General features: G+C 54.9%; 2 protein-coding genes across 2 annotated transcripts; both read left to right on the top strand.

Moving 5' to 3' along the window:
- Positions 1-4: 4 nt before the first annotated feature.
- LBRM_30_1790 (hypothetical protein, unknown function) lies at positions 5-502 on the top strand (the record flags this gene model as incomplete). Its single annotated transcript, XM_001566758.2, has 1 exon — positions 5-502. One exon carries the CDS (start codon positions 5-7, stop codon positions 500-502), a length of 498 nt encoding a protein of 165 aa, XP_001566808.2.
- Positions 503-1,525: 1,023 nt separating this feature from the next.
- On the top strand, positions 1,526-7,042 carry LBRM_30_1800 (conserved hypothetical protein; the record flags this gene model as incomplete). Its single annotated transcript, XM_001566759.1, has 1 exon — positions 1,526-7,042. The coding sequence occupies one exon, from the start codon at positions 1,526-1,528 to the stop codon at positions 7,040-7,042; it is 5,517 nt and encodes a 1,838-aa protein (XP_001566809.1).
- Between the last annotated feature and the right edge of the window lie 4,626 nt (positions 7,043-11,668).

Consider the following 11,668-nt stretch of genomic DNA (forward strand, 5'->3'; position numbering starts at 1 on the left):
GACCATGTCACTGTACTCCGACATTGTGTCTGACCAGCTACCGGCGGCCATCTTGGCAGTTAGGAGCCATCTTTCAAATTGGAGTCCCTCTCAGCTGGCTCGGATTGTTTTCACTGAGTTTATCGCCTTCTTACGCAAGTACTGGGCGTGTGCCATATACTTCATCATTATCAGAAAGCTGTACCGCATCTTGAGCCGCACCAACAAGCGTGCATCCAAGTCAAAAAGGATCAAGAGGTCCGCTGCCTCCATGCCTGACAGCAACGAGTCAGCTGCCGAGTGCGTGTCCACACCCCGCGCAGTGGATGTCAGCTTTCTCACTGACACTGCAGAATACGTGCCATCGAAAAATCAGGTAATCGTCGGCGATGGAGTAATCGTAGTAAATCGAAATGACCGTTACGTAGAGGTATACGAGCGAAAGAACGTCGCTAGAGTAGACAGCGTGGAGGCAGAGGTCAATACTTTGCTTAAGGAGTTTGTGTCTCGTATCCAGAGATGAGTGTCACATAGCTAGTGGGTCACTCTTCAAGTTTAAAGTCATCAGCTTTTTATCGCTTGCCTTTTCCATTCTCTTCTTTATTGAAGATCGACGGAAGAGTTAGAGTATGCTTACTTCTTTTCCGGTGGTTTATTTCTGCCCATATCTCTTTTTCTGTGTTTGCTTCTTCATCTTGCAGAAAGCAGAAACACTTCCGCGTTTCTCTTCGTTTTGCATACCCCTCAAATGCCCTAAGACGCGCTTCGGCCAGTAAATACTCCTACACAAGATGCTCTCCCTAGCTCTCTTTTGTTTTATTCTTGGTGGACATAACGTGCTGTGCTCTCCCTCTTCTGAGCTGAATAAAAAAAGTTGATGCGACCAAACGAGAGTCACACATGGGTGCCAACTATGCTTCTTGGCTGCCACAAGAGGCGTCTCCAGAGACGCTCTTCATTGGTTTCAAGCTATACCAGGTAACCAATGTACTTTAGGATACACCTTTTCAAGAGCACCTATCTTCTAACGTGCTCATCCTTCGCCATTGAAGGCGTCGTTCCAGGTGCACCGTTGCTGGTCCTCATTAGCCTTCTGGACGCTCGTTGTCTCATTTGCTCTCGACACCACCGCCACAATTCCGGACTTACTATAGATTTGTAGATTATGCATTGGCAGTGCCATATTTGGGCCCTTTTGTTGCTCTCTACTCGCTTGTGAGGCGAGATGATGAGCCTAGATGATCGACCTATTGGGGGAGGGAGCGGCCCTAAGTCATTAGCTGGACCTTCGGAGTCTTCCGAGGACTTCAATTCCTGCTCGGTGAGCGAAGTGCTGTCACACAGTAACTGGAAGGCACGAAAGAATGGATACACGCGAATACAGGAGGACCCCATAAAGTACAAGAAACTTCTTCTTGACAGCCTCAAGCGCATTACTAATGAAGGCAATACGACTGTGCAGGAGGCTGCCCTAGAGGCGCTTGTTATTGTTTTCTCCGAGTGCAATGACACGGAGCGCAGCCAGCTCGCTGAGGGAACACTTCCAATGATTGTGGAGAAAGGCATAACAGGACGGCCCAAAGCCCTGCAGTTGAGCCAGCAGTTAATTTTTGCACTTGTAGAGGAGGGGAGCGGAGCTGCCGTGTTTACCGCTCTTCTCCCTGCATTAGCGCATAAAACTCCGAAGAATAGACTCGCCGCAGCGCAAACAGTGACTTCGCTTGTATCAGAGTATGGGGTACAACCGTTTCCCCTAAAAGAAATTCTGAAGGCGATGCAGCCCCTGTTTAACGACGCAAATCCCCAGGTTCGGAAAGAGGCGATCGCCTTGTGCTGTCAGTGCTATCGGTACATAGGTGCCAACATCAAAGGCTTTCTCACAGACTTACGAGAGGTTCAGCTACAAGAACTTCAGAAGCAATTTGAAAGTCTTAAGGTTGGCGAGAAGCCACCAAAGATGATCAAGGGAGGTGAGAATTGTCTTGCAGCAGTCAAGCCAATAGGATCTTTCACTAGCGACGATCCAGCTACTGTTGTTGACGATACCGGCTTCCAACTTTTAGAGGAGTCACCAGTGATACCACGCCTCCCGAAGAAGTTCTTCCGCGTCGCGCTGGACAAGGAGACAACATGGCAAGACCGTGTTAAGTATGTGAACGAGCATCTCGTGCCTCTCCTAGCCGCGCCTCGATTTCGTGCAAAGGACAACTACCACGAGCTTGCAGGCATGATGAAGGAGTACCTAATTGACCCACAAGCTCCACTGATGCTGCTCGGCTTCAAAATGGTGCAGGAATGTGCCCGTGGGCTGCGCAGTGACTTTGGCCCGCACGCGAGGCTCTTTGTTGTGCCATTGTTGGACAAAATGAAGGACAAGAAAGTGAGCGTTCAGCTTCATGTCATGAAGACTTTAGAGGGCTTGATCTGCTTCAACTGTATCACGATGGATCAGTGCAATGAAGATTTTGACCAGGCGCTGCAGAGCAAGAACCCAACACAGCGCACAGTCCTGCTGAACTACCTCATTCGTATGGTGGACATCCTTGGCGACCACCACCGCTACGTCAAGCTGGGGCGCTCAACCGCGATGCTGATGCGCGTCGTCAACGACGAGAAGGCGTCCATTCGCGATGTGGCGTACGTGCTGCTTGATAGACTTGTCCGGGCCTTTGGTGAGGCTCAGTACAGGAGTGTTCTGGCACGCTTAGATGACAATCAACGTCGTAGTATGGCTGTTGCAGTGGCTCGCAACGGGCCCACTGTGGGGCAGAACTGTGCCGCCGTGCGACAAGCCTCGGACCTTTCTACTTCACAAAGCGGCGGCACCACAGGCACTACTCCATTTAACTCGCCTGCCAAAAAGGTACCTCGTGTCGAGGACTTGTCCGCGGCGACGTCAGCTCTAGCGTCAGCACCGCGAGTGCGTACCACATCCACATCCGACTCGACGGTTGTCGCACGGCGTCTCTCTGTTCTTGACAGGGGGGACGGTGCCGAGACCGACATAGGGTCACGCAAGGTGGTGGTGCCGGAGCCGCCGCGAAACGTGCCGCTGCCGAACAAGGCTGTGACCTCGCACGCGTCGGGCGCAGAGCGGCTGTCTGTTGGGATAAGTCATGTCGCTGCCGCGCGTGGCAGCGGTGCCGACCAAAGCAGCAGCAAGACAGCAGCAGAGGACTCTGTGGCCATGGAGTCGCTGCTCCCGCCAAAGATGGAGTCCCTGACAATGATACTCGGGATGCTGAAGGGTGGCAACGTAGTGTTAGATATGGTGCGCTCGCGCGAGTGGGCGCGGCGGCAGGAGGGCATGAACAGACTCTTTGTCATGGTGCAGCAGTGGACACCGGCGCAGACTACACGCGCCATGGAGTACTTGGTGGTGTACATCCGAGCACACCCTTCCTTCCGTGAGCCGACTTTTCAAGTATTCACCATCATCACGCAAGTCTTCCAGGTGGCTCTGGCGAAGGTCGTGACCTTGACCTTGGCAGCTGGCTACGCTATTGTGTCTGGCTTCACATCACGCCTTGCAGAGCCCAAGAGCAAGCCTTTGGTGCGCGAGGTGTGCGGCCTTATTGCCGGAAAACTTGGCCAGCGCTTTGTGGTGCGCCACATGTTGGACACGGCAACTATGATCAAGACACCGAAGCTGCTGCAGGAGGTGTGCGAGTACGTGCGGGAGGCGGTGCAACAGCAGCCAGACAGTGAGGAGGCTGAGCGAGATGCTGTGGAGGTCAAAGGAGCGCTGCATTTTGTCAAGACGGTGTGCGCTGACTTCAACAACACCGGTGTGCGACAGGAGGTGGCTCTGCTCCTCGTGGCCCTGCGTCGTTCGCCGCAGGCCTCGGCCACAGCGGTGGAGAGGTGTGTGGCGTCACTACAGCAGCCGCTGCCTGCCATGTACGAGCGAGAGCTGAGCCGATCGGAGGGCGTGACCAGGATTGCAGGGTCGTTGGTGGCGCCAAGAGTCTCAGTGGTACTCCCCGCTAGTGTACCAGCCGGGGGTGCGGCTGTACCGACGCCGCAGTCCCCTACTGAGATTCGAGTGCGTCCGGTGAGCCAGTCATCCGGCCCCGGCCCGCGCGTGAGTGTCCTTGCACCGCTGTCACCGAGCCGCCCATCAGCCCACCGGCGCTCACTTAGCGACACTGAGGCATCTCCAGATTTTAACCGTCGCACTTCCTCTCACGGTGACGCGGTGGCGGTAACGCGGCTTACCGGTGAACGTACCAGCTCCTTGAGACCATTATCACGCAATAGTTGCTCTGTGACCGCGGCGCCGACAGGTCTCCGGCCCATTCTGCACGAGATTACTTTCGGCGAAGAGTGGCGTGATCGACTGAACGGTGTCCGGCACGCTGAGGCCTTTGTGGCACAGGCACCGCGGCCGCTCCCAGGCCACTGCGCCACGGCGTTGCTCAAGGCTCTGCAAGGTCGCTTCGAGGAGGCCAACAAGAACATCGTCGTGGATGTGCTACGCTTCATTCCCGTGGTGGTCGATGCCGCTGGGCTGGAGGAGTGTCGTGCTGCGCTGCGGCAGCTGACTCCCGGTGTCTTGGCAATGCTGGGAGACCAGAAGAGTGCCTTGCGAGAAGAGGCACGTAACGTGGCGCTTTTCGCCATGAAGGTTGTGGGTCTTGAGTCTCTCCTGCCACTACTACAGCGGCCGCTGTCGTCGGACTCAAACGTGTGTCGGCAGAACGCGCTGGAGATGATGGTGTGTGGGTTCGAGCGACTCCCTGCAGATGCGACGTTGCCACGCGCCGGAATGCAGTTGCTCACGCCAGCTGTGATAGCCTCCATGATGGACCGACTGCTTGACGTTCGTGTGGTCGCGGAGCAGGTGCTAGGCTGGATCCTAGGCGTTGTTGGTGAAGATGCGGTCATTCATAGCGTGCAGCAGCTCAAGCCAGCGGAGCAGCAGGTGGTGATGCCGGGGGTAACGCGGCAGATTGAGCACCGACGACGCCAAGCGCAGGAGAGGCAGCCAGAGGAGCAGCAAGAGCAACTCCCACCAACCGCGAAGGCTGACCCGTCCTTCTCAACAGCCACTACCGGCACTCACGACAATGAAGAGAGTCACCACGTGACGCCACGACCAGCTACGCAGCGAACAAACAGCCTCGGCACCTCACGCACGGCCAACAGCGGCGCCACAACACCGCGTCGCCTGTCGGCCGCCCACACCCCGTGCGATATGCGGCTGGGCAACACCACCATGCGGAAGAATGGTAACTATGCTGGCACACCGGCATCGGAACTTGCGACGCGAACCCGACCAAACCACCAGGAACCTGCGAGTGCTGCAGTTGAGCAGTCGCCGCTGCCGTCGAAACCCTCGACCACTGCGCGCGAAGACGAAGCCGCGATGCCAGCTCTGGCATCCACCGGCGGGCCCGCCGCAAGAGCCTCGGCAAACCGGAGTCGTTTGTTCACTGTGTCGAATGCGGCGCGCACCCCTGCCACGTGCACTGACACCTTTCCTCTTACGGAGGGCGACGAGGAGCTTTACACCATACGTGAGATCCTTGTTGGGCTGCGGTCGGCTACCTCCGATGTGGCGCTGGCAATGTGCAAAGACTTTCGTCGTCACCTGTGCGCCGGCGTCGACTGCGGCACCCCGGAGGTGGTCCAGGTGATGGTGGAGCGTTTGTACGAAAACACCCAGCACTTTGATAGTGGCTTGGCTCAAGCGTTGATCGAGTGCCTGACTTCGATGTTCATGATCCCGCGCTGTGCAATGCGGTGTCACAGTCAGCTTCTGTTTCGTGTACTGGGCTCTTTCTTTGACTGCCTGCTGTCGGAGAAGTTCTCGCTGCACGAGCCAGTCATCAAAGCCTTAAATGCCACGACGCTGAAGCTGCTGGAGGGCTGCCCGACTAACGACGTGTTCAGCGCGCTGCTGTCTCGATTGACCGCCTACTCTACCACCTACCTCTCCACTGGCCACAGAGCCGACCTGAAGTTCATCCAGGTGACTGTGAAGTGTGTGATGCGAGTGCATTTTACCAAGGTGAGCGCTGACACCATCATTCTGTGCTGCCACGAGTACTTGTTGCAGCACCCACCAAGTGCGTTTCGCAACTTGGACGACTTGCCGATCCGGACGGTGAAGACAATCTTACAGACGACAACAAAGCGAGACGGGGCATCACTCCTCACCACAGCCGAGAACCTTGTAGGGCCGCAGAATCTCGTCACGCACTTCATTCGCGCCTGTCTCCAGTTGCGCGACAAGGCCGCCAAGGAGAGGAGTCAGAATGAGCAGCAGGCGATCGAGGATAGCCGGAACGAGCAGCGGGCGAGTCAGTCGCCGGCCCCTCTTCCTGAAAGAGAAAAAACCTGCTCCCTGCCATCGCAGCTGACCACAACCGCTGCTACGACTAGTGCTGCTGCTACTGTCGTTCCCACCAGAGCTGCTGCTTCTGGCCCAGCCCCGACCACTGCCATGGCCTTGGTCACCCCTAGGCAGGGTATCGCCACCCCGACGCGGCGAAGGAGGCTCGTGAGTCACCACGTTGACCCCAACACAACACCGGCATCTTCCCTGAACGGAACCGTGGTGGCTGCGCCTGGTGGCTTCTCTGCAGGTTCATCTTCACCGTCCACAGTCGCGTGTAGGGTGCGCACCCCCCGGAAAGTGCATTCGGAGCTGCAAACTATTACTGCCGCCTCTCAGAGTGCACCAGCGAGCACGACAGCAAGCTCGTCTGCAGTAGCCACCCCGCTCACTGTGCCTCTGCGGGGTGGGCTAAACGGGTCCGCGTCTTCAAGTCGAGAAAATACGTCGCCAGCGGCCCTGGGGGACGTCACGAAGAGCCTGATGGAGATCTTTGCCCATATTCGCAACCATGTCACTTCGAGCAGTGGAATCGATGAGCTTTATTCATTTCTGAAGGAGGTACCACCGAGCATCTACGAGGAAGCGTTTTGTGTGAACTTCAATCGCTGCTCGGAAGCGTTCCGGCTGTACATTAAGCGAAAACTAGAGCGCAAGGTTGATGAGGACTCTACCAGACCTGCGAACTTCCAGCTGCCACCGGTCATTCAGAATCTGTCTTAGTCCCTTTCGTTGTGGTTCTCCCTAGTAATCCTCATCACCCTCCTCGCATTGAGAGAGGCATAACCGCTCGTACCGCCCGTCGTACTTCGTGGCCGGCTCAGTGTGGCTGCGCACTAGGCTACCCGTTGTTCCTCAGCTCTTGCGCGCGTGTGTTTTTGTTCCTCATGCCACCTCGCTGATCCCTTTGTGGCCACGCTGTTGCCAGACCTTTTCCTCCCACAAAAAAGGTGCACTGCGGACTCGTTCTTGCATTATGTTTTCCTTTCCGGATTAACATCCCTAATGACGCGGGGAGAGGCGGACACATCCCAGCGGGTGGTATCCCGGGCACCAGCGTCCCCGCTCTGTGTGGGGAGGCCGAGTAGCCCCTCTATTCCTGCTACTGCCTCACTGCCTGTGGTGGTGACAGGGTCGTGTGCTGGGGTGGTGGTGTGACCTCCTGTTGTATGGCAGAGAGAGTGGGCACGGTGCGAACGAGGATAAGAACAGGGAAGAAAGGACTGAGCACATGGAGAGAAAGAGCGGTCGCTTCACTGGGTTGCTGCTCGTACGTTCTCTTCTCTGCATCGTTTTTTTATTTTATTATTTTATTTTTTTTTCGTGTCTGCCTGTGGTACGCCCTCTCGCTTAGTGTTTTTTGTCTGCTTCTCTGCGCAGCTCTTTTTTTCCTTTGGTTGTTGTGTTTGCCGTGCCTCTTCGACCCACCAATCACTGGCATACCCAAGGACGGCTTCATCGTGCGGTTCTTTTCCTCTTCCTCGTTTTCTCTGTCTTCGAAGCTTCATTCTCCCACCGGTATGCTGATTTGATTTTCTCTCCTTTTTTTTTTCCGTTGGAGGTCGCGTTGAGTGGAGAGCAAAGCGCTCCCCTCCCCCTTCATCCTGAGAAACACATTGGGTGTCTTTTCACAACCAACGCGTCTTGGTATATCGCGGTGTGCCCACGCATCCCACCCCATTTTTCCGCCCTTTTTCAGGTATCGTGAGGTGGTCGAAGGAGAGAGGAAGAGGGAGAAGCGAGTTCGTTTACGTAGAAGAGAGAGGGAGGGCGGGAGGGGAGGGGAGGGGGGCTCTGATCTCAGCTGTGAGGATCATATACAACTGAAAAGAGATGGTCTATGTTTCTCCTTTATGGTGTTGCTCCTCACGGTGATCTGAATCATTAGATGTGTTTTTATTATTATTATTATTATTGGTTGTCGTCATTGATTCGCTTCACCGTATGGCCACCAGGCTGGCTTGTGCGTATGAGGGAGTCGTCATTAGGGTGCCAGGGGATGTCTCCCCTCTCTCTCTTACTCACTGTTTTTATTATTTTCGTTTTATATCGGAAATAGACGCTTCACTCAGAGAGAAAGTGTGCGCGTATGTGTGGTGTATATGTCTGTGATTTGGAGAACTCAACCAAGAAGGCGCGTGCTGCGCGCAGCGGGTACCTTACAGGGTGTTGAGACAGCTGTGTTTTGCAGTCCCCCTTTCTCCTCCTGTGCAAGGGGCTTACCGGCGTGGGCAACATATCCTCGCAGGGAGAGGGATTAATGGCACCCTCTCCCTTCTGCCTCGCTCTTTCGTTCTGCGGTGGTGCGTTTTTTTTATTGGCTTCTGTGTTCTCTTCTGTACAGCTTTTCGCTCTCGCTCTCTCTCTCTCTTATACATGCAGACACACAGATGATTTTCTCAAGTAGAGACGGAACAGTAAACATTGTTCCTCCCCCCCCTTTCCTTTTACCTCTTTCCTCCGTGTCAGGGAGACTTGACGAACACTTTCGATCCTTTCCTCTTTCCTTCCCCATGCTGCGTGCGAGTGCATTGGATGCAGTGCCACGACCTCCGCCATGTGCACGCGTAATAGACATGCGCACATGTATGCTGGCGTCCATGTGCGGGAATTCTCGTCTCTTCTTGCTACGAGAATTTGCGGGGTGTTGATGGGACGCACCAGGACGGGTCGCATTCAGAGGCTGGAAAGTGAAGGAAGTTGCGCTGTTTTGATAAGCCGAACAAAGTGCGTTGTCATCACCGTTTTCGCCGCTGTTTGTCTTTGCCAGCGCGAGGCTGAGCCACCCTGTTCAGCCATGTGGTATGCCTCTTCACCTTCACTCTACCGCTGCTCCTTTTCACGTTGTCGTGCCTGTTACATGCGCGCCTGAATGACTTTCTTCCCTCCCCTCAAACACCCACCCAAAACACACACACACACACACGCATGGCTTCATATTGAAGCAAACAAACTCTCACTTTCCCAACCTCGATTCCCTCGCTCAATGAAGCTTATCTAGGCGATTTTGCCTTTGCGAATGGTGCTACTGCTGCCTTGTGATTCTGCGCATGAACAGGTACTGGACGCCTATCAAGTACTTGCCCACCACCGCGCTGTTGGTGGTGGTGGCGTCTGAGGTGGTCAAGTGTGTAGCGACAGACTCGGCAGCCTCCTCGTGGCACTGCCGGTTGTGACTGCCTTGGCGTCCATTTGGTTGCCGGTGGGAGGGTCAATCAAAGGAGGTCACCTCGCACCACGCCTGGCCCATGCTGTGGCACGTCATTCCGGTGCCTCCTACGTGTCTTAACCTCTTCTACTGCTACGCGACCGCTTTTGTGTAGAAGGGGACTAACGGCGTGCCTCTTGTCAGCCGTGCACCTTGTCAGCCGTGTTGGCGTTTAACGGACTTTGCGCTGCGCATGGTTGCATCCAGAATTCACCTTCCGTAACGCACTGCTGTTCTAGAGACGTATGGAGAGAGCGATCTGCTAACGCACGCATTGTAGCGAAAACAGCAACGGCAGAAAAGTCGCCATGTGGACACTCGCACCCACGTGTGTGTGTGTGTGTGTGTGTGTGTGTGTGTGTGTGTGTGTGTGTGTGTGTGTGTGTGTGTGTGTGTGCATGCGTGTGTACACGCCTACGCGACAGTGAGTGAGCACGGCAAGGACGCAGTTGAGGCTCGCGGCGAACCGCCTGGTCTTCGGATTGTTGTTGCGTGTCTCGAGCGTGTTTGAATCAAAACAAGTAGATACACCGAAGCCAACAAAGAGGTGGAGGTCCTCTGCAATTATTACGTGCAGCACCATGGGGTGTGTGGGCGGCTCACTTGCTATCGTACTTCTTTTTTTTTTCGGATTTCGACGTTCTTTGGTAATAGTGGGCCACCCCACTGTGTGATACCCAGGGTTCAGTACCCCTCACTCATTCTTGGGGGGGGGGGCAGGCAGCCTGCAGATTGTCCTCGAGTATGCGATTGCACGAACTATTGGTGTCGGTGGACACATCTGGGCTGGCGCTGCGCTGAAGACACGCTCGGTCATGACCACGTTTGGAGCCGCATGCTACAAATCACGTCGACGATTCAGCGAATACTTGAGGCCCCCATTTTTTTTATTTTTCCTTTGCTGCGTTGCGGTGATGCTGAGCGTGGCTCTGGACACATCCTGCGCTCTATGGAGTGACATTGCAGTGGACTGAGCGACGCCAATCAGTGCTGGCTGACCCGCCTCCTTGACAATCGCCGTAGCGCCACAGAGATAAGGGTGCGGCGGCTGTACGCCTATCTTTGCTGATTTGTTCGTGGCAGAAAGGAGGCGTTGAAGCGAAAAATTCCACATTTTTTTTTCTTTTCCTCGTTACGTATATCGGTGAATACCGCGGATGGTGGGTGCGTATGAGTTGTTGGAAACAGTTAAAGTTGAGCGCATCACAGTGGATGGACAATGCGCCTCTTTTTCAAATTCACTTTCTCACCTGCGTTGTCTGCATCCCTTCGCTTCGTCATTTTTCTCTCTGCACGAGTGATGCAATGACTCCTCACGTTTCCCGCCTGCAGCTGTGCACCCAGTACTTGCTCAGTTTCTCTTTTTGTTGTTGTTGTTGTTTCAAGCCCTTTTCGCTTCTGCACAGTGTGTGTCGGGTGATTGCGCTCATTCTTTACTACTCCTTCGACTCTCCGGCATTGGCAGCATTTTCCTCCCTCATCTCTTTTTCCCCTTTTTTTTTTTCGCTTGCTCTGCACACCTGTAGTTTCTGATGTGTGCCCGATACACGTACACTCCCCAGACACATTTCACATTTGCCCACATTACACCGTTTCCCCCCTTCCATACGAGCACACACACACACACACACACACACGTGTGTAGGTGGCCATTGTAAACCCACCCTGCTACTCTGCTCCTCCTTCCTTGTTTTTGAAGAGCAGGCACATGTAGAGTACTCGCGGAAAATCTCCGTCACTCCCAGCCTCGTTGTTGCTCATTTTTATCTGCACATCAAACAGCAGAAACACACGCTCGAGAAGAAAAACAGGTCGAATATGCGCCAGACTTCGGACGAAGATAGCAACGCATCGGACTACGACGAGGGCACCGAAACGACGGAGGAAGAGGCGTCTGAAAGTGGGTCGCAGTCGTCCCGTCGATCTGGCGACGGGCTCTCCATCCCGCTCCCTGGTAGCCCGCAGGCGTCTCCCGCCGCGGTCATCTCCACAGCCGGCTGTATAGACAGCGCTCCGTCACCGAGCAATATCAGCGCCTACACCCCCATCCAAAGCCGTAACACCGACCGCGGCTGCCCATCGCAGGGTTTGGTTGCCTTAAAAATGAAAAAAGCCCACTCCGTTCCGCTGTGCATGGGGGC

This window comes from Leishmania braziliensis, chromosome 30, assembly GCF_000002845.2.
Source record: "Leishmania braziliensis MHOM/BR/75/M2904 complete genome, chromosome 30".
Taxonomy (NCBI): domain Eukaryota; phylum Euglenozoa; class Kinetoplastea; order Trypanosomatida; family Trypanosomatidae; genus Leishmania; species Leishmania braziliensis.